Source organism: Planococcus citri, chromosome 4 (assembly GCF_950023065.1).
Source record: "Planococcus citri chromosome 4, ihPlaCitr1.1, whole genome shotgun sequence".
Lineage (NCBI taxonomy): Eukaryota > Metazoa > Arthropoda > Insecta > Hemiptera > Pseudococcidae > Planococcus > Planococcus citri.
Genome location: NC_088680.1, coordinates 58,815,760 through 58,838,668, shown reverse-complemented (window position 1 = coordinate 58,838,668; position 22,909 = coordinate 58,815,760). Strand labels below are relative to the sequence as shown.

Sequence of the window (22,909 nt, the reverse complement as noted above, 5' to 3'; positions counted from 1 at the left end):
GGCAGCAAAAGTATAAAAACGACAATTATTGGCAAAAAAAAAAAAAAAAACAAACAAAGTTTTTAGTAATACAATACAATAATAATGATTGAACTGATAATGTTCCGTCGTGTATGAAATTATTTCAACGTGAGTACTACCTTATACATACATATATCGTTACACAATCTCAGTCGTTCATAAATACTTTATTGCCGAGCTTTATCTCATTATCTGACGTGGAACTTCATTATTGTTCGTCGTTTGTTCAACTTTGATGAAAACGTGAAAATGCTTGTCGCGATGACGCCCTTTTTTGTCGTGCATAAAATTACTTCCCTTCAGAAAATTGGTCATGGGTTGTCAAAAAAGTAGGTAAATTATTCGCATGGCACTTTTTCAAAATCTGGAATTTTAAAAATATCGCTGGAGACTCCAGAACGTCTTGAAACCATCTATAATCGCCTCAGAATGTTGAAATTAGGCTTCAGAACTACTCAAAACGAATTGAAACCGTTTCCAAAATTTGATTTGGGGAAATTTCAAATGCATGCAGATCAAATGGTAAGGAGATGAAGAAGTTAGCTCATTCATGTCGATGAAAATTCATACTTTGTAGAAAGTTACAACTTTTTTTAAATCGATTGTTCTATTTTCCCTTAACAAATTTTTCTGTCATTATATTGTGATACCGCAATTGCCTACGACTTTCAAGGATTACTTGCATTCAAAGTTAGTCCTCCTGATAAGAAATACAACCTGTTGACTCGAAGAAGACCTTCTACATCGTACCTGTGTTTTTTAAACGTGTGTATGTTTATGATACCTGCAGCTTGACCTTATATGTATTGTAGCTGAATATTTATTTTAACCGGGTTATTTTCAATACGCAACACGTGGCGGTGAAACTACGAGAATGGAAAATTTTCAGACTTATGAAAGAATTATTTAATGTCCCAAATGACCAGATAATTACACAGACTAGCTCGTACATTGCTTACGATAAAACCGAAATACTTAGTTTCAAGTTGATAAAATTTCCGATCAAATTCAACGATCGCTGAATTGTTTCTTGATGTTTTCCCAAAATTCCATTCTTTTGCCGTTCAATTTGCCTTCGATTAAAGTACAAGGATCGTTGATACTCAGATAATATGGATTTTCGATAGATGAAGGTTTCCAGTGGACTTCCAAACCTTTATAATTAGGATCTCTAAGGGAGGGAGGGAACACTATTATTTGAAATCGAATTGGTAGTTGTATATGAAAGTGTGTAGTTTATACCAACCCTGTTTTAGCAAAAGTTGTTATTAATTTGGTGAATTTTTCAATCATTTCGCGAGTTTTTGGCAATATGATGTAGTCTAGTTTCCTCCAATGATCTTTTACCATTGCCCAGTAACTATAATCGTCACCGTGACAAGTCCCTGCATCATAGAAATCGAATTGATTATAGTTAGACATACTTTTGCAAATACATACGTAACATACCTAGGTTAGGTTCCTACCTTTTAATGGTTCGTCCAATAGTGCCATAACTTTATCTTTTATTGTTGGAATGCTGCCTTCGAAGTCAAATCTATAAACAAATACCGAAGAAGGGAGGTCTTCGGCTACGATATTGATCAGAGAATTATACACATCGGATAAAGCGATATCTGTTTGAATCTGTAAATTAAAACCACGAATATTATTTCATTTCAAATTATCGCTGATCTTATTAATGACATTATTTTTTTCTCAGCTATTCTTACATCGCATTTCTGACTCAAACTTGCTTTGTGAGTGGATTGGCCGTTCAAGTAAAACATTTCAGCTTGTTTTTCAATTTTCTTTAAATCTTGCTCGGTCAGCTCACTGCCGCAGCTCCAAACATTTTGAGTTAAAGTTGAATAAAAATTATTTCTAAACTTTTCTTTGAATAGTCCTGTAGAAAAGAGAGATTGTAAAGAACTTGACTAGGTAGATACTGATACAGACATACCCATCATTTGTTGCAAGCTCGGTTGAATTCCTCGATTTGTTAATAAAATTACTTACTAACAAAACCCATAGCACCTTCGTTTTCACAAAATCCAATCATCATAGGCACTCTGACAGTCGAAGGTACCAGTTCCTGCAGAGTTCCAGGTTGTATATCGTCTTCCTCATCAACTGTAGGAAGAAATGTGGAGGCAGGAAACATTGCTATTTTGTTCTGGTGAAAAAAATGCAAGATTATGAGTACCTTAGAATGAGGTATGAAAAATGAGAAACTACACTAGTGTCAAAAAATTGCCTGAGAAAAAAGTGCTTCCGGTCTCAGGAGTAATATATCATCGATGTCGACTTTTTTATAAAATGCCAACAGTCTTTTTCTGTCATCAGCTGTTCCATCGTATCCTAAAGATTTCGCTAATTCAAAGGCATTTGTGACGTGTTCATGTTGAGTTACTAGGGTAGGATTTAATCCGTACATTCCCATGAGCACTGCTTTGTGAAATAGTCCTAAGGTACAAAACAATGTGCCTTCAATTCTTGATGTGTTACTTTATATATTTCATGCTGTAGATATGAATTTGACCTTGGTTCTCATTGTATTTTATAATTATCAGATTACCTTTTGCTCTTGGTGCGAACATTAGAGCATGTACAATGGCTGATCCACTGCTGCTTCCCATGAGTGTTATATTATTAGGATCGCCACCAAACACGTTTATGTTATCTTTTATCCATTCAAGACTCAGTATGACGTCTTTCAGTCCTTGACACCCAGAGCATTCTTTCAAACCAACGTTTAAGTATCCTAAAAATAATGAAGTAGGTAAGCAGTTTTTTTTAGGTGAAGTAAGCGACTAAAATTTCCACAGATGGGTATTCGATTATGATCTAACCCAAAATATGCAGTCGATGGTTCACGCATACGTAAACAATATCATGATGCATGATGAATTCCGGAGATCCGAATTGAGACGGATCAGCAGAGCCATAACAGTATCCTCCAGGATGGATACATACGATCACAGATTTCAGTGGTTCATTTTCTTTCGGCAGCTGTAAGAAGTTTGAGAAATCTTAAGAAGTGGTTTGTGCTGAGTTACGAGCTTAATCCAGAAGAAGTGAGCTTCAGATTCGGATGAAAAACACTTCCCACCCTCTTTTCTTTCTCGATTTAAAATCAACACTTTGACAAGGAAACGAATTCTATTTGATTTTTCCGAAATTTGCTTAGCGAGCAGAAATTGCAACAAAATATGAACATGACCTTTTTATGTCGAGGCTTCGAAATTCTATAAGTTGAATAATTATATTCATCATTTACATAAACTCAAAATTGAAGGATGAGAAACATTTTAAAAATTTAAAGGCTTGTGGTGTCAACTGACAGAAGACTGTCAAGTGCCAAGTCGTAGGCGCAGCTGCCTAGCGCATCTGCGCGCGCAGCTAACTGTGACATAGTGGGAGGCATTGTACCTCTAGCCACAGACATAGTTTATCTATTATTCTTATTCATTCTGTATTTATCCCGCGCGCGATTATCATGTATCTTTTGTGTTCCTCTAATAAACGTTTGACACACACCTGTCTTTTGACATATTTATTTATTTAAGTCGTCACAAGGCTGTTGAAATTTATTGATTCTGAATTTTCTAGAAAGTTATATTCAGCGCCTCTAATAATTTAGAGTTTCGGTAAAATTTCTAATGTTTTGTTCAAACCCAAGCTTGGACGAGATTTAGTTTGAACCCTTTTGAAATTTTATAAAAAAATCAATCAGAATCCGGTGAAAAAAGAAAACATACTTGAGGTGTATGAATATTGTTGTACAAACAATCTTCTGATCCTAAAAAATCCCTCTTAAGTAGAGAAAATTGCCTACAACCATCTCTTTCAAACGTTGCATCCAAAGTGTCCTTCCAAGGTTTTATTTTGACCGGATCCTTTGTGAATAACATGAGATTGAATTAATGCTTGTGGTATTTTTAAAAAAAATTGAATTAAGAATAAAATAATTATGTGGTGTACTCACTTTAAACCGAGCACTTCCGACTGGAGGCTGACCATAAGGTACTCCGAGGAATGAAAAATATTCTACGCCAGAAAAGTTCGACATTTTCCGGGTGCCTTTAATTTTTCCCTCATTTACTGACACGTACACTTTATCTGCCATTTTATAGCAGGAGTTCTATTTAAAACCGTAGGTAAGGTATTCGATCTCTCAGTCAGAAGTTAATTTGAACAAAAGGAAAACCGAGTGTGACCTGAAGCCGCTTGAAATAAAAAACTAATCATTATTTTCGTCGCGGGAGTGATTTTAGAAATATTTTACAAGAACTTTGTCGATACATACACTTTGATAGATATCTTTATCACTATATGAATGGTGGAAATGCAAAGTGTGCTAAGTGCCATTGACGTTTTTTCGGAACGCGTTTTTTCAACGTAATGTTATGTGTCATTGCACATGCGCTTGTAGTGTAATATTAGAGAAAATGTTTTTCCAAGTTGTACTAATAAACACCTAAAGATAGCGTTTTCCATAAGACGTACGTAAACGTGTTACACGAACTCGTTTTTACGCTCTCCTGTAGAAAAACGTCAATGGCACTTAGCACACTTTGCATTTCCACCATTCATATATTTCCAGCACTTATGGCATGTAGGTAAGCATTGATAAGAACTTGAACCATGTGAAGCTACGAAACTCCACGAATTCAGCTACACTGAAATATTGGCCATCAATGAGCTGTCAAAAAAGGTATTTCTGCGCTTTAAAAAGGAATCTGATTGTGTATGGCAGGTTATACTCACTCATGCACAGTCAAATCCTTCAGAACAAGCAAGATTTGTGAGAGGAAGAAGAACTAGGGAGTAGATCCTCAACCTCAGATAGCTGATTGAGAAAGCACGCAAATACCATGTGCTTACAAGGCTATGTTTTGTAGATTACAAGAGTGTTTGACTGTGTACAATGGCAAAAGCTGTGGAGAATTCTACTCAAGATGGGTGCGCCAATACACCTGGTGTGGCTGATGAAGCAATTGTACATACATATAAGGGGAGCATGGCAAATTTGCCCGGATTAACAGAGAAACAACGTCATCGGAGAAATTCCACCTAGAGAGAGGAGTACAACAGGCCTGTTTAATCTACTTATATGGAGAATATATAATTCAAGAGACGCTGCAGCTAATCATATCAGAAAGCACCAATGACGATGGCTCAGGCGAGTGTCAGGGAGGAGTATTGATTGGAGGTGTACAAATGTCAAACCTTCGCTACGCTGAGGACACAACCCTCATCACCTCAATTGTTGAAAATATGACCAGTTTTCTGAAGTGTCTGGAAGTGGTTAGTGCAAAATGTGGCATGCTGATAAATAAAGCAAAGACGAAGATCATGATTGTGAATCAGCCTGAAAACTTGCCTGAAATCCAGAAAATTGAGAGAATCAAAGTGGTGGATCAATTTGTATACCTGAGATCCATTGTTGATAAAAAAAAAAAGAGCTAAAGGAGGCAGTGAAGCAAAGATAAGACCCAAGAACTCAAATCACACAAAGCGCCATGTAGGTATTGTCTAAAGAAGCGCCGTGTCTCGCCCAAAGAAGATATGGTCAAGATGCAGCAGTGAGCAAGACTCTGAAGATACAGCTTGTAAACGCTCTGGTTTTCTCAGTTTTTCTCTACACGTCAGAAACCTGGACCGTATGCAAGGGAAATAGAAGAAAAATTAATGCGCTTGAGATGTGCTGCTGGAGGAGAATGCTTCGAATCCCGTGGATGGAGAAAAGGACTAATGTGCCCATCCTGGGAGATATGTACCTACTTAAGGGTGAAACGGCACCAAGAATAAGAATAATTTTGAGTTTAGGCAAAATAACGGTAATCAGTATAATTTTTTTTAGCTTTTGCTCGCATTAAAAATTCAAGAAGCTGTGACTGTGATTAATTGAAATTTTCAAAATACTGTCCAGCTTTGTCATCAAATTAAGATACGAGACAAAATATTAACTGACTTTTTTTTGTGAGAAATTAATTCACAACAAAAATTTGTCTATAGTGCGAGTATTTTTGGTAGTTTTTTGATTTTTCTTTGTCTAGAGTAAAAAATGTATGTGGCATATTTTCAAAAATTGTTGTTTCAATTCACCTTTGTAGGGCTCGAAAATTTTTTTCATCGGGTAATATACTTCCCTCGTGAGGAAAATTTCAAATGCATGAAGATCAAATGATAAGTAGGTGAAGAAGTTATAGCATGGGATTACTCAAATTCAAAATTAGTTCTGCTAATTAGAAATATTTACAACCTGTTCACTTGAAGAAGGCCTTCAACCTGTGTATTTTAAACGTGTGTATGTTTGTGATACCTGCAGCTTGACCTTTTATGTAGCTAGATACATATTTATTTCAACCGAGTTATTTTCAATACGTAACACGTGGCAGGAGAATGCAGGAAAATGGAAAATTTTTCAGACTTACGAAAGAATTATTTAATGTCCCAAATGACCAGATAATTACACAGACTAGCTACACTGCTTAAGATGAGACCGAAATACTTAGTTTCAAGTTGATAAAATTTCCACTAAATTCAACGATTGCTGAATTGTTTCTTGATGTTTTCCCAAAATTCCATTCTTTTGCCGTTCAATTTGCCTTCGACTAAAGTACAAGGATCGTTGATACTCAGATAATATGGATTTTCGATGGATGAAGGTTCCCAGTGAACTTCCAAATCTTTGTAATTAGGATCTCTAAAGGGGGAAAACACTATTATTTGGAATCGAGTAGTTCTCTATATAGAAGTAGTTTATATACCCATACCCTGTTTTAGCAAAAGTTGTTATTAATTTGGTGAATTTTTCAATCATTTCGCGACTTTTTGGTAATATGATGTAGTCCAGTTTCCTCCAATGATCTTTTATCATTGCCCAGTAACTGTAATCGTCACCGTGACAAGTCCCTGCATCGTATAGAAATAGAATTAATCATAAGTAGGTAAGAATACTTTTGCAAATGTGGATAGGTCCCTACCTTTTAATGGTTCATCCAATTGTGCCACAACTTTATCTTTTATTGTTGGAATGCTGCCTTCGAAGTCAAATCTATAAACAAATACCGAAGAAGGAAGGTCTTCGGCTACAATATTGATCACAGAATTATACACGTCGGATAAAGCGATATCTGTTTGAATCTGTGAATTAAAAACATGATAGGTATTATTGTTTCATTTGGAATTATTTCTGATTTATTTATGACATTTTTTCAGCTATTCTTACATCGCATTTCTGACGCAAACTTGCTTTCTGAGTAGATTGACCGTTCAAGTAAAACATTTCAGCTTGTTTTTCAATGTTCTTCAAATCTTGCTCGGTCAGCTCACTGCCCCAGCTCCAAACATTCTGAGTTAAAGTTGAATAAAAATTATTTGTAAGCTTTTCTTTGAGTAGTCCTATAAAAGAGAAAGATTTAAAATAATTTTTGCAAGCCAAGTTAAATTCCTCGACTGTTGGTAAAATGACTTACTAACAAAACCCATTGCACCTTCGTTTTCACAAAATCCAATCATTATAGGCACTCTGACAGTTGACGGTAATAGTTCCTGCAGAGTTCCAGGTTGTATATCGTCTTCTTTATCAACTGTAGGAAGAAACGAGGAGGCGGGAAACATTGGTATTTTTGTCTGGTGATGAAAATGTAAGATTATAAGCACCTATGAAAATGAGGTATGAAAAATGTGAAGCTATACTCATGTCAAAAAATTGCCTGCCTGGGAAAAGACTGCTTCCGGTCTCAAGAGTAAGATATCATCGATGTCCACTTTTTTATAAAATGCCAACAGTCTTTTCCTGTCATCGACTGTTCCATCGTATCCTAAAGATTTCGCTATTTCGAAGGCATTTGTGACGTGTTCATGTTGAGTTACTAGGGTAGGATTTAATCCATACATTCCCATGAGTACTGCCTTGTGAAATAGTCCTAAGGTATACAAAACAATGTGTCTTCAATTCTTCATGTGTTACTTTATATATTACATGCAGTAGATATTATAAATTTGAACTTGGTTCTCATTGTATTTTATAATTATCAGATTACCTTTTGCTCTTGGTGCGAACATTACACCATGTACAATGGCTGATCCACTGCTGCTTCCAATGATTGTTATATTATTAGGATCGCCACCAAACACGCTTATGTTATCTTTTATCCATTTAAGACTCAGTATGACGTCTTTCAGTCCTTGACACCCAGAGCATTCTTTCAAACCAAGGTTTAAGTATCCTAAAAATAATGAACTAGGTATGAAATTTTTTTTCGGTGAAGTCAGCGACTGAAATTTCCTCAGATCGGTATTCGAAATTCGATTATGATCTAACCCAAAATATGCAGTCGATGGTTCACGCATACGTAAACAATATCATGATGCATGATGAATTCTGGAGATCCGAATTGAGATGGATCAGCAGAGCCATAAAAGTATCCTCCCGGATGGATACATACGATCACAGATTTCAGTGGTTCATTTTCTTTGGGCAGCTGTAAGAAGTTTGAGAAATGAGTTACGGTTTTAATCCTGAACAAGTGAGCTTCGGATTCGGAGAAAAAACACTTCCCACCCTCTTTCCTTCTCGATTTAAAATCAACACTTTGACAAGGAAACGAACAGCTAAAGGATGATTTTTATTCTATTTGATTTTTCCGAAATTTGCTTGGCGAGCAGAAATTGCAACAAAATATGAACATGACTTTTTTAGGTTGAGACTTCGAAATTCTACAAGTTGAATTATATTTATCATTTGCCTAAACTCGAAATTGAATGCTGAGAAACATTTTAAAAATTGATTCTGAAATTTCTAGAAAGTTCATGCGCCTTTAATTTTGAGTTCGGGTAAAATTTCTGATGTTTTGTTCAAACCCAAACTTGTACGAGATTTATTTCGAACCCTTTTGAAATTTTATGAAAAATTCAATCAGAATCCGGTGAAAATAGAAAACAAAGAACATACTTGAGGTGTATGGATATTATTGTACAAACAATCTTCTGATCCTGAAAAATCCCTCTTAAGCAGAGAAAATTGCCTGCAACCATCCCTTTCAAACGTTGCATTCAAAGTGTCCTTCCAAGGTTTTACTTTGACCGGATCCTTTGTGAGTTGCATGAGATTGAATTAATGCTTGCAGTATTTTTTTTTAAAGTTCCAATGAGGAATTAAGAATAAAATAATTATGTGGTGTACTCACTTTAAACCGAGCACTTCCGACTGGAGGCTGACCATAAGGTACTCCAAGGAATGAAAAATATTCTACGCCAGAAAAATTTGACGTTTTCCGGATGCCTTTAATTCTTCCCTCATTTACTGACACGTACACTTTATCTGCCATTTTATAGCAGGAGTTCTATTTAAAACCGTAGGTAATGTATTCAATCTCTCAGTCAGAAGTTAATTCGAACAAAAAGAAAACCGAGTGTGGCCTGAATCCGAACTGTTTACCTACTTGAAATGAAAAACTAATCATTATTTTCGTCGCGGGAGGGTTTTTAAAAATATTTTAAAGAAGATTTGTGGAAACGTTCACATCGATAGATATATCTTTATCGCTGTATATTTCCAACACTTATGTCATGTAATAAGCATTGATAAGAACTCGAACCACGTAAAGTTACGAAAACCTATCTATAGGTAAGAATTCAGCTGTGCTGAAAAGTTGACCATCAGCTGTTAAAAAAAGTATTTTTGCGCTTTAAAAAAGAATCTTTATTACTTCTTGATAGCGCGGTAAATGAAAGAAAAAATTAATAATTTATACCTATAGTACTTTTATTAATATATTTATTAATATGTTTATTGCTGTGGTAGCATGTAGGTACATGTTCTAAAAAAACCTACATAGCTAAGCTGGTAACATTTTGAAAAATATACACTGTGTAATTTATTAATTTATGAAATGCAATCATTTCTTCTTGAACTGCTTCTTAATGTTTTCCCAAAATTCCATTCGTTTGCCATTCAATTTACCTTCGATTACTGTCAATGGGTCATCGAAGCTCAAATAATGAGGATTTTCAATGCTCGAAGATTTCCAGTGAACTTCCAAACCTTCGTAATTAGGATCTCTGTGGGAAAAAATAATTAATCATGAGCATTAATTTTAATTGCAATGAAATCTAATATGATATTTTTCGAGTAAGTACCCTGTTTTAGCGAAAGTGGTGATTAATTTGGTGAATTTTTCAACCATCTCACGACTTCTTGGTTGTATAGAGTAATCCAATTTACTCCAATGATCTTTTATCATCGCCCAGTAACTGTAATCGTCACCATGACAAGTTCCTGCATCATAGTTAATTAAATTTGAAATCAGAATACTGGGAAATTCTTAGATCGGGGAAATGACTGAAGAGAAAATGATTGCATCAGATCAAGTCTGAACAGATCTACATAATCTGATCAAAACTTAGATCTGATTGGTCGGATCCTATTAGATCCAGAAAACGGATCTGATGAAATCTGATCACAACCAATGATTTTTCCGTTTTGAAGATATTTGCCTTTCAAAGGTTCATCTAATTGTGACGCGATTCTTTCTTTCATCGTAGGAATACTACCTTCATAGTCGAATCTATAAACAAATACCGAAGAAGGAAGGTCTTCGGCTACAATGTTGATCAGAGAATTATACACATCGGATAAAGCAATATCTGTTTGAATCTGTGAATTAAAAACATGATATTGTTTCATTTGGAATTATTTCTGATTTATTTATGACATTTTTTCAGCTATTCTTACATCGCATTTCTGACTCAAACTTGCTTTCTGAGTAGATTGGCCGTTTAAGTAGAACATTTCAGCTTGTTTTTCAATTTTCTTCAAATCTTCATCGGTCAGCTCACTGCCCCAGCTCCAAACATTTTGAGTTAAAGTTGAATAAAAATTATTTCTAAGCTTTTCTTTGAGTAGTTCTATAGAAAAGAGAGATTGTAATGAACTTGACTAAGTATACTCGAGCTGACATTTTGCCTCACTGAGGCACTTTTTTTTTGCCTATATTCGCGATTTGAGACGATTTTCTCACCTATATGAGACTAATGACAAAAATATGCAAATTAGCTCGTAGGTATTTGATTTTTTTAAGTACCTACCATACGCGAGTGTCAGGTGGCGCCCTATTGAAAATGAAAGACGCGATTCGCCTTTACAGTGTGAAAAGGAACCTAAATTAAATAATTTCTAAAATGGATTTTGAGGATCGGAAAAAATATGAATTTAGATGAGTTGGGTTCGTTGGATATTAGGAGGTCAAAAAAATATAATTTTGAGTCAAACAACATTAAGTTTGATGCTTCTTTTGCCAAATTAAAAAAATTTAAATTTTTTCCCATTTTCATCCCTGAAAATCAAGTGTTTAGTTTGAGATAAAAATAACCCTAGAAATGGAAACTGCAGATTTTTTATTGCTTTTTAAAATTTCATCAGGCTTATTCCCCTTAATGAATAGGAAAATTTAAAATTACAATTTGAATTTTCTGACATTCTGACTAATAAAAACTCGAAAAAATTAGATAGGTAACACAAATTTCAAAGCTCCATCATTTTTTTGAAGATTTGTGTGCAATTTTAATTTTCAAGTGGAACTGTTGCCCATTTTTTTCACTTTTTTGAGACTAAATTTTGAAAAAACATTGTTTTTGACTAAAAAAACAGTCGTTTGTCTTTTCTTTTCCTCTTATTAAGGTATGTGTGTGGATACCTGCTTAGGTATGCAATTATGTATCTTTTTTTTAATGCAAAGCACTTTCTGAAAAAAAAAAATAATAGGTACCTATGAAAAGCAGTATATTTTTGCTGGAAATTTTTCACAAATAAGTAACTAATTTATTTTTCAAAAGAATATTTCACCCTAATAAACATATATCACATGCTGCTCAAACACATCTCAAAAAAATTGAAAAATTATTCCCTCCAAACACATATGTTTGGAAGGATAAATTACTCAAAATTGATGGAAAAAAATTACTTCCCTAAAGGAGGCTCATTTGCCATTTATGCATAATTTAAGACCTATTTTTAAACCTGCGGTGGTGGTGTACTCCTTTAAAAGTAGTTGACAAACATCCCTTACCTATCAATACCAGTTATGTGGGGTAGGAGGAGACAACGTTGCTGTGCAAATACAACATACCATACCACCTAGACAGACACCTACCCCAGACATTCATCTTCCTGTTTAACCCTTTCACGCCGAATATTGGTTTTGCATCCCACCTCCAATTTTTTTACATTAAATCGTTCCTTGAGCATCTCTAAGCAACATAAGTTTGTTACAGATTATTTCCTCAACTCACACTCAAGATATTGTGGTGGGAACACGTATGTCCAGAGATGGAATCGATTATAATCGACGCTACATCGATTATTTTTCTCAAAATAATCGGAGCATAATCGCCAAAATAATCGGTCGATTAAATTAGATTAAATCAGCGAAAAAACATGACGTCATGCAGGGCGTTCGGTACTATTGACCAATCAAAAAGCCTGAAATAAAAGATCCGATTAATTGACGATGTCCTGGTCATATAATCGGACCGATTATAATCGACTATAATCGATTATAATCGGTAATCGTTCCATCTCTGCGTATGTCCCAGCAGTGGACTTTGAAAATTTGTCCCGGGACAGCGTATGTCCCAGCAGTGCTTAAAATTTGCAAAAATTGCTGGGACAAGTGGGATAATACCAATAATATCATTCCAGTATACAAACAGTCGTGTAAAAAATTTGTATGTATTTTGGATGCAAATGAGAAAAAATGTCAAAAAAACACACTTTGGCTAATAAAATCTTAAAATTTCAAAAAATTGACATTTTTATGAAATTTTACCAAAATTGTGACATCAATTTCTTTTGACAGAGGATTTCTCTGTGAGTAATGCATCAAATTCGATGAAATTTGGACATAATATGCAGAAAAACATTTCTGACAGACTGAAATCGTCCTTTTTTGATTTCTTGAAAAAATAACACCCAAAATAGCTCAAAAATATCAAAAAATTATTGAATAAAATTTTATTTATGTTTTTGTTTTTGAATTTGCTCCCTCAACAATAAATAAAAATTAATTTTTTTACACCAAAATGTAGCTTATTCTATCTATTTTCAAATATAAATTCGTTGCCGGGCACAATCACTCCCTGTGTTTGCAATAAATTTTTAATTACTACCAACTGGTTGCTCAGATTTCACATTTTTACTAAAAAACACGTTTTTGCGGAAAAAATAATTCACAGTGTTGCTATAACATGAGCGAAAAAATTGGGAGTGGTCTCATTCGATTCCGGACACTCTACTCTACTGATGGGACCCAGTCCGCGGGAAAAATGTGTCCCAGAAGTTCCCAGCAGATTTGTTCAAAGTTGCTGGGACATATGCTGTCCCAGCCGGCGCGAAGGGGTTAAATCATTAATTGTAGTTCTGTCTTTTCTGTTACAAAAAAATCTTTTCTTTTGTTAGACTACATGTTCCAGCTATCAGCTTTCACTGCATTTCACCTCCGCTCTGTATAAGGCAAAGGCATAATTTTTAGTTTTGCTAATAGATGGCGCTCGATTATCAGGCTAATTCACCACAATTCTTGCCTCATAGAGGTGACTTTTTTGTCTCAAATTAAACATAGGGACCCTTTGTGAGGCAAAATGATGTTAGCTGTTAGCTCGGGTACTGATGCACATACCCATCATTTGTTGCAAGCTCGGTTAAATTCGTCGATTATAATAAAGTTACTTACTAATAAAACCCATAGCACCCTCGTTTTTACAAAATCCAATCATCATAGGCACTCTGACAGTCGAAGGTAATAGTTCCTGCAGAGTGCCAGGTTGTATATCGTCGTCCTTATCAACTGTAGGAAGAAATGTGGAGGCAGGAAACATTGCTATTTTGTTCTGGTGATGAAAATGGAAGACTATGAGTAAGTATCTAGGAATGAGTTATAAAAATGAGAAACTAAAAAATTGCCTGAGAAAAAAGTGCTTCCGGTCTCAGGATTACGATATCATCGATGTCGACTTTTTTATAAAATGCCAACAGTCTTTTTCTGTCATCAGCTGTTCCATCGTATCCTAAAGATTTCGCTAATTCAAAGGCATTTGTGACGTGTTCATGTTGAGTTACTAGGGTAGGATTTAATCCATACATTCCCATGAGTACTGCTTTGTGAAATAGTCCTAAGGGACAAAACAATGGTGTTATTTTATATGTATTTCATGCAGTAGATGTGAATTTGAACCTGGTTCTCATTGTATTTATTAGGTATAATTATCAGATTACCTTTTGCTCTTGGTGCGAACATTAAAGCATGTACAATGGCTGATCCACTGCTGCTTCCAATGATTGTTATATTATTAGGATCGCCACCAAACACGCTTATGTTATCTTTTATCCATTCAAGACTCAGTATGACGTCTTTCAGTCCTTGACACCCAGAGCATTCTTTCAAACCAAGGTTTAAGTATCCTAAAAATAATGAAGTAGGTAAGCAGTTTTTTTAAGTGAAGTCAGCGACTAAAATTTCCACAGATGGGTATTCGATTATGATCTAACCCAAAATATGCAGTCGATGATTTACGCATACGTAAACAATATCATGATGCATGATGAATTCTGGAGATCCGAATTGAGATGGATCAGCAGAGCCATAAAAGTATCCTCCAGGATGGATGCATACGATCACAGATTTCAGTGGTTCATTTTCTTTGGGCAGCTGTGGAGAAGTTTGAGAAATCTTAAGAACTAGTTTGTGCTGAGTCACGGTTTTAGAAGTGAGCTTCGGATTCGGATAAAAAACACTTCCCATCCTCTTTCCTTCTCGATTTAAAATCAACTTTTTGACAAAGAAACGAACAGCTGAAAGACGATTTCTATTCTATTTGATTTTTCCGAAATTTGCTTAGCGAGCAGAAATTGCAACAAAATATGAACATGACCTTTTTATATGTTGAGATTTCGAAATTCTACAAGTTGAATTACATTCATCATTTGCCTAAACTCAAAATTGAAGGCTGAGAAACATTTTAAAAATTGATTCTGAATTTTCTAGAAAGTTCAACGCCTTTAATTTTGAGCTTGGGTTAAAGTTCTGATGTTTTGTTCAAACCCAAACTTGGACGAGATTTGGTTCGAACCCTTTTGAAATTTAAAAAAAAATTCAATCAGAATCCGGTGAAAAATGAAATCAAAGAACTTACTTGAGGTGTATGGATATTATTGTACAAACAATCTTCTGATCCTGAAAATTCCCTCTTAAGTAGAGAAAATTGCCTGCAGCCATCTCTTTCAAACGTTGCATTCAAAGTGTCCTTCCAAGGTTTTATTTTGACCGGATCCTTTGTGAGTAACATGGCGGTATTTTTTTAAATTCCAATGAGGAATTGAGAATAAAATAATTATGTGGTGTACTCACTTTAAACCGAGCGCTTCCTACTGGAGGCTGACCATAAGGTACTCCGAGGAATGAAAAATATTCTACGCCAGAAAAATTCGACGTTTTCCGGATGCCTTTAATTTTCCCCTCATTTACTGACACGTACACTTTATCTGTCATTTTATAGCAGGAGTTCTATTTAAAACTGTAGGTAAGGTATTCGATGCCTTAGTCGGAAATTATTTCGAATAAAAAGAAAACCGGAGTGTGGCATGATGCCAAACTGTTTACCTATTTAAAGTACAGAACTAATCATTATTTTCGTTGTGGGAGGGTTTTTAGGAATATTCTACAAAAAATTTGTCGAAACGTACACATCGATAGATATCTTTATCACTATATATTTCCAGTACTCATGGCACGTAGGTAAGCATTGATAAGAACTTGAACCACGTGAAGCTACGAAACCCCACGAATTCAGCTACGCTGAAAAATTGACCGTCAGCTGTCAAAAAAAGTATTTCTGCGCTTTAAAAAAGCATCTTGATTACTTCTTGATGGCGGAAAATGAAAGAAACAATTAATAATGTTTACCTAGTACTTTTACTAATATATTTATTGCTGAGGTAGTTATGTACATTTTTACTTATGGTGCTACATGTAGGTATGTAGATGTTGTAAAAAAACAAACGTACATAGCTAAGATGGTAACATTTTGAAAAAATATTTATTTATGAAATACAATCATTTCTTCTTAAACTGTTTTTTAATGTTTTCCCAAAATTCCATTCGTTTTCCATTCAGTTTACCCTCGATTACTGTCAATGGGTCATTGAAACTCAAATAATGTGGATTTTCAATCCTCGAAGGTTTCCAGTGAACTTCCAAACCTTCATAATTAGGGTCTCTGTAGGAAAAATCATAAATCATTGATCACGAGTTCTTATTTTAAATGCAACGAAATAAAATATAAGATTTTTCGAGTAGGTAGTTAGGTACCCTGTTTTCACGAAAGTATGTTTATACCCACCCTGTTTTAGCGAAAGTGGTGAATAATTTGGTGAATTTTTCAACCATCTCACGACTTCTTGGTTGTATAGAGTAATCCAGTTTACTCCAATGATCTTTTATCATCGCCCAGTAACTGTAATCGTCACCATGACAAGTTCCTGCATCAGAGATTATCATACATTTGAAATCAGAATACTTGGAGATTCTCAGGTTGATACTATTTGAATTCAGGAAATGGCCGAAGGAAAAATTATTGCATCAGATCAAGTCTGGACAGATATAGTCTGATCAAAACTTAGATCTGATTGGTCGGATCATATTAGATCCAAAAAATGTCCGGATCTGAGCAGGTCTGATCTGATCAATTGTATGTGAACATCTCATCTGATTAAAACGTTGGTTGATCTGATGTAATGTCTGGATCTGACAAAATATGATCACAACCAATCATTTTTTCCGCTTAGAAGATACTTGCCTTTCAAAGGTTCATCTAATTGTGACACGAGTCTTTCTTTCATTGTAGGAATACTACCTTCATAGTCGAATCTATAAACAAATACTGAAGAAGGAAGGTCTTCTGCAACAACATTGACTACAGAATCATACATGTCTGATAAAGAAATATCAGTTTGAATCTGAAAATGTAAAATTAAATTTTTGTTTCGATTTATTATTTTTTTTAATGGTTGATCATTTGTTCACTTTGAAGGTGTTAAGCCTATAGGTACCTGACATCTTGTAGGCAGATGGCCTGATTCGGTAGATTCGCCATTCAAATAGAATTGTTCGGCTTGTTGTTGGATAAGTTTCAGGTCTTCTTCAGTCAAGTTACTTCCCCATCCCCAAACATTTTGTGTTAGGGTTGAATAAAATTGGCTTGAGAGCCTTTTTTTGAGTAATTCTATGAAACAGAAAAATTTTCATGTCTTGGAATCGTTTACAGATTTCCCTATCAGCAATTAACTACTATTAAAATAACTTACTAACGAATACCATAGCTGCTTCGTGTTCACAAAAGCCAATCATCATTGGTATTCTGACTGTTGAAGGTACTAAATTATCTGGTGATAAAGGTAAAACAGAGTTTTCTCCTGGGTCTGACAAAGGTAAAAATGGCGATGCTGGATATATTGGCAACTTTGTCTGAATAAAGAAATACAAAATGCTCATCATTATTTTATTATTATTATATTTCTACTAGTATGTTTATATATTTATAGTATTATGCCGCATGCAAAATAGTTTCAACATTGTGTGGAACCAATTCGATGTGACCAATTAGATTTGGTCAGTACAAAATTTTCTTCAAATTAGGACTACTTAGAGACAGACACCTGTAATCTAATCAGATCACATCATTGTTGTTGTGGACGCAGCTCCTTTGCACAAGATACCATGCATCTGATTCTATCTGTTTATATCAATAGGTTTCTAATGTATTCGATAGTTTCTTTCAGGGTTTTGCAGGGAGAGTTAGCTGACAAGTTTGTTGTTAGTAGCTGTGATCTTCTTCCCCCTCTTTTGTCATTTTTTCCTGTCACTTGCATGAAAATACCATTTTCTCGTACCGTATTTTATGTGCAATATACTTCATTTTCCTGTTTTTGATATCCTCTGCCCTATTGACAAGAAATATGTGATCAATCGCCTTAAAATGAGAATCACGTTTTTTGGTGCGTTTACGCCCGGCATAATTGCGTAAACGTAGGGTGGAATTGTATTTTTGAAATGCCCCCTGGAGTGTGTGATAGCATAAACGCAGTGAGGATGCAGTAAAAAACGTGGTCTGCTTCAACAAAACCAGTTACAGGAAGAACAGCGTAATAGCGGATTTGAAAAAAGGGAGCGGATTTGAAAAAACGTGGGTGTAATAGCTGAAAAGTTAGACTAAAACGTGTGTTTCTTGTCAATAGGCTGCTAGTAGTTTCCATTCTTCCTCTACTCTTGCTAGGATTTCTTTGTTGGTGAATCATAGGATTTCCAAGCACATTGATGAGATTATCAAACGCGCTTTTTGCCATCCCGATCCTTGATTTGATCTACTTTTTGATCTCTACGATCATTATTTATCAGTGCTTCAAGGTATCTAAACTGATTTACTGTTTCAATTTCTTGTGTTCCTATGTTGATCTTTCCCTCTTTATCTTCTCTCTGTGAATTTCATAACCTTGGTCTCACCTGTGTTTATCTTCATTACGTATTTTAATCCAGCACTGTTATACAGTTGATCATTACCTGCATTTGCGCTTCAGTTCCATCAAGAATCACTTTGTCATCTGTGTAACTTATTTCATTGATTCTTTTGCCATTGATGTTGAGTCCCATTCTCTCAATTCTTGCTTCTCTCATAATTTCCTCTGCATACAAGTTGAATAGCCTAGGTGATAGTGGACATCCCTGCCTCACACCTCTTTTTATAGGACATTTTGTTCTCCAAGTTTTCTGTTAGCACTCTGTTCCCAGGACAGAATCTTTATTTTTTGCAGGTCTTTGTCATCAACACTGTACTTCTTTAGGATCTTCAACATCCTCCCATGGTTAACACAATTTAATGCCTTTTCATAATCGATAAAACATGCAATTACAGTAGACTCCCAATTATCCGATGTCAATCGGGGCAGAGAGGCATTGGATAACCAAAAAAGTCGGATAATCGATTTTTGATTTTTTACTGAAATTTGATGAATAAAAGTTGGGATGCGAAAAGAGTATGATTAAAAACTTTAAAATTACATACCTAGGTAACAAAAAAAGTGCATACTCAATTACTCATGTTAGGTATGAAAAATAAACAACTCAATATATCCGATTTGTCAATTTTTTCACCAAAAAGAGTACATGTTGGTGATGCTGTAACTTGCATTGCAATAGAAATGACTGGTCATGCTTAGTATATGTGTTACATATACTTATGAGACAAAAACTGTGATTTGGCATGAATTTGATTGAAAATTCAGCATTAGTCGGATAAAAAAACGTTATCCAACTTTTTTTGGTCGGTTAATCGGAAGACTTCGGATGCACTTTTTTGATTGGATAATCGATACATCGGATAATCGGAGGTCGGATAATCCGGAGTCTACTGTATTTCAATGTTAGCATTCACCCCATTGGGGGAAAATCTGCCGCATGAAAAAGCGCTGTTTAGAAGGCAGATTGGTGCATCAAAAAAAATCTGCTAAAAAATACGCTACGTGAATATTTTGTACCTAGAGTATTTTTCTCGCGTTAGGCCACAGTGCTTTCAATTACGTGGCATGTTTCTTTGCACAGGAAGAAACCAACTACAAAATATGCCACTAACTTGTTTTTTTGACATATTCTTTCTCATATTTGCTAAATAACACATGTAAATGCGGTATTTTATGCGAATGTCTTAGCATAGTATAGAAATATTTGCATTCATTCCATCACATGTCCTGGTGGTTAGGTAAGTAGAAAAGTCGCTCTCCAACTCAGGGACCTGGGTTCAATCCCCAGCAGAGCCAACAAATTTTTCATGAATATTGGACATTGACAGAATTTATCGTGTAAAAAAATAGGGCTCTGATTAATGAGCAGGAAAGTATTGGTGGAAAGTGTTGCAATTCCTTTCGCGTTTTTTTGTCGCGTATTATCAGCAGATTTTCACCCAATGGGGCAGTTATCTCTTGAATCATCACTTTCAGTAGGTTTGTTCAGTTTGTTCGTTTTGTTCAGGTTTCTTGTCGGGTTTTGCCCCGCGCTACCCCGCGCTACCCCGCGCAGCCATTAAACAGGTTTAGTGCGTGGGTTGCGCGGGGTAGCGCGGGGCAAAACCCGACAAGAAACCCGAGAAAACGAACAAACCTGATAGGGCTATTGCATCTGTATTCCCTTTCTTTGCTACAAGGCCATTATTGAGTTTCACTGAGGTCCTCATCAATCTTCTCTTCTATTCTGGCATTTATGATGGTAAGTAGCAGCTTTAATGTGTGGCTCATTAATGCAATGGTTCTGTACTCTAGAGTATTTTTATGAGTTACTCTTTTTGGTATTGGTACAAAGTTCACTGCTTTGAAGTCCTTTTGTAGCACACCTTCATCATACGTATCTTTTATTTAATATCTTCAAAAGCTCCTTTTTATACTGTGGTGTTATGTGTTTGATCAAATCTAATGGTATGAGGTCTTCTCCAACTGCCCTGTGATTTCTGGCTCTTTGATCAGATTAGATTTGCTCAGACCTGGTCAGATCCAGTCATACTCAGGGAAAATCGACCGGATCTGACCAACTTTTTAGACCTGTGATTAGATCTGATCAAACCTGCAGTTTAGATCTGTTAGATGAAATGTAATTAGGTGAGCTCTGATTCAATGTTGCTCTCATCAGACCTCAGTATGATCTAACCACCTATGGCAGAAAATCATTGAATCTGATCCGGTATCCTCAGATCTAATTGGATCCTAAAAATGTCCGGATCTGATCAGGTCTGATCAGACCTGTTCTGATCTGAAGAACCCCAATCAGGTCTGACGCTTGATCAAGTCTGAACAAATTCAATCAATCAGAACTTTAATCTGAGCATGCAACCTGGTTAAATAAAATGGGTTTCACGGATCTGATCTGATCTGATCTGATCATTTTTGCTGGGCTGGCATGATCTGATATAATCATTTACTCTCTCTTATACGACACTCTGAAGTTCAATTTGCTGTAATGCATTTAAAATCTTATGCAACCTTTAATAATCACCATCAATTGCCTCATCAGTCATCACTTTACTCCTTCACTTTCTAATTTTTGGGAGTGTGCAAAACAGCTCACACTAGCGAATGTTTTTATTTGCTTTCTACATCACCATGGTGAGTTGAATAGAGCCCTCGATCAGAATGAATGTCCAAAAAGAAATAAATAAATACCCTGTGTATACGATTTTCAGGTTTTAGCAGTACGACGGCATCCAATGAAATCTTTTTTAAAAACGATAATAATTTTTTTCTGTCTTCAGCCGTTCCATCGTATCCTAAAGAGTTCGCCAATTCGAAGGCAGACGTGGCATTCTCGTGTTGCGTTATGAGGGCAGGATTAAGAGCATACATCCCCATTAGAATTACTTTATGAAATAAACCTGTAAAAATGTGTACAATGAATCATAACGAATCCCTCGATTATTAATTAAGAATTGACAGAGCGGGCCATTTTTGGGATCGTATTTTTAATCCCAAAATTCGGACTCTCCTGATCAGTTGATTGTGCTAATGTACCTATACCTACATCAACTTACATACCTTTTGCTCTTGGTGCGAACATCAGAGCATTTGCAATGGCTGATCCACTACTGCTTCCCATTAGAGTTATATCATTAGGATCACCGCAAAAAGCACTGATGTTATCTCTGATCCATTCAAGACTCATTATGATATCTTTTAATCCTTGATTACCAGAACATTCTGGCAAACCGAGGTTTAAAAATCCTAAAATAATAAATAGGTATGCTTTATAATATTATAAATGAGCATAACCGGAATATACAAATTTTTTCCATAAAAATCATAATCACGCAAATTGACATAGGTATATTCAATAATTTTACTTTGGTAAAAATTCCAAAAGTGTACCATTTGTATCTAGTTTTAATTATAAGTGTAATGACCTCACCTAAAATATGCAGACGATGGCCAACACAGACGTAAACAATATCATGATGCATGATAAACTCTGGTGATCCAAATTGAGTTGGATCCGGTGTCCCATAAAAAAATCCACCAGGATGAATACAAACGATAACAGATTTTAATGGCTTATTTTCTTTAGGCAGCTTCGAGGATAATGAAAAAAAAATCAAATTAAAATCCTACCAGATACTTATAGGTAAACAAATAAAAAAATATCGAACACTTGGACCTACTTCAGGTGTATGGATGTTATTGTACAGACAATCTTCTGATCCTGAAAAATCTCTCCGGAGTAAAGAAAATTGTCTACAACCATCTCTTTCTATTGTAGCATCCAAAGTACTCTTCCAAGGTTTTATTTTTACCGGATCCTTCGAGATATGCAACCAAATGTACATTCGATGGTTTTTACAATTGATTAAAAATTGAGAATTATTACTTGTGTGTACTTACTTTGAAACGAGCATTTCCTATTGGTGGTTGAGCATATGGTATTCCCAAAAAAGAGTAGTATTCTGTTCCAGAAAAAGTGGATGTTTTCTTAATGCCTTTGATTTTACCATCATTTGTCGATATATGAACTTTGTCTGTCATTTTTTTCGTAACATTCAATATTATTTGAATATTATAACACGTAGTGCTGAGCTTTTGTCTTTAAATGAAAACAGTCGTTGCTTTACAGGGGAGTCTTTGAAAATATAATATTTTTTTTTTGTGGTGAAAATAATTTTAAAACATTTTACTAAGTACCTTTATCATTCCCGAAACTCGTGATATGCGCACTTCTTGATAAGAATTTTCAAACTTTGTAAAAACGTGTTACTTTAGGTACAGCAGATTATGAGGCTCGCAAATGTACATATTTTTCAAAGAATTCGATGATCA

At 35.2% G+C, this 22,909-nt stretch overlaps 5 protein-coding genes across 7 annotated transcripts in view; 1 reads left to right on the top strand and 4 right to left on the bottom strand.

Annotated features, from left to right (window-relative positions):
- Positions 1-22,909, top strand: part of LOC135843644 (uncharacterized) — a 390,290-nt gene that overhangs the window by 191,550 nt on the left and 175,831 nt on the right. The gene's annotated exons all lie outside the window — the stretch shown is intronic.
- On the bottom strand, positions 912-4,329 carry LOC135844766 (esterase E4-like). The gene is made up of 10 exons (XM_065363106.1): positions 3,989-4,329; positions 3,762-3,899; positions 2,853-3,012; positions 2,579-2,764; positions 2,258-2,466; positions 2,020-2,176; positions 1,734-1,906; positions 1,488-1,647; positions 1,268-1,406; positions 912-1,192 (listed from the first exon to the last, which is right to left on the bottom strand). The coding sequence occupies exons 1-10, from the start codon at positions 4,127-4,129 to the stop codon at positions 1,030-1,032; spliced, it is 1,626 nt and encodes a 541-aa protein (XP_065219178.1). The 5' UTR covers positions 4,130-4,329; the 3' UTR covers positions 912-1,029.
- Positions 6,422-9,500, bottom strand: LOC135845272 (esterase E4-like). The gene is made up of 10 exons (XM_065363742.1): positions 9,201-9,500; positions 8,966-9,103; positions 8,336-8,495; positions 8,055-8,240; positions 7,729-7,937; positions 7,485-7,641; positions 7,238-7,410; positions 6,993-7,152; positions 6,783-6,921; positions 6,422-6,712 (listed from the first exon to the last, which is right to left on the bottom strand). The coding sequence occupies exons 1-10, from the start codon at positions 9,339-9,341 to the stop codon at positions 6,550-6,552; spliced, it is 1,626 nt and encodes a 541-aa protein (XP_065219814.1). The 5' UTR covers positions 9,342-9,500; the 3' UTR covers positions 6,422-6,549.
- LOC135844571 (esterase E4-like) lies at positions 9,773-15,717 on the bottom strand. 2 transcript variants are annotated; one of them, XM_065362801.1, is made up of 10 exons: positions 15,417-15,717; positions 15,202-15,339; positions 14,558-14,717; positions 14,285-14,470; positions 13,973-14,181; positions 13,743-13,899; positions 10,748-10,920; positions 10,510-10,669; positions 10,153-10,291; positions 9,773-10,074 (listed from the first exon to the last, which is right to left on the bottom strand). In XM_065362801.1, exons 1-10 carry the CDS (start codon positions 15,555-15,557, stop codon positions 9,912-9,914), a joined length of 1,626 nt encoding a protein of 541 aa, XP_065218873.1. In that variant the 5' UTR covers positions 15,558-15,717; the 3' UTR covers positions 9,773-9,911. The 2 variants fall into 2 exon arrangements, with proteins under 2 accessions (XP_065218873.1, XP_065218874.1); XM_065362802.1 differs by having other exon boundaries at positions 10,567-10,669.
- Positions 15,962-22,710, bottom strand: LOC135844798 (esterase E4-like). The gene is made up of 10 exons (XM_065363152.1): positions 22,478-22,710; positions 22,258-22,395; positions 22,008-22,167; positions 21,638-21,823; positions 21,269-21,477; positions 17,372-17,531; positions 17,117-17,289; positions 16,864-17,023; positions 16,408-16,546; positions 15,962-16,284 (listed from the first exon to the last, which is right to left on the bottom strand). Exons 1-10 carry the CDS (start codon positions 22,616-22,618, stop codon positions 16,122-16,124), a joined length of 1,629 nt encoding a protein of 542 aa, XP_065219224.1. The 5' UTR covers positions 22,619-22,710; the 3' UTR covers positions 15,962-16,121.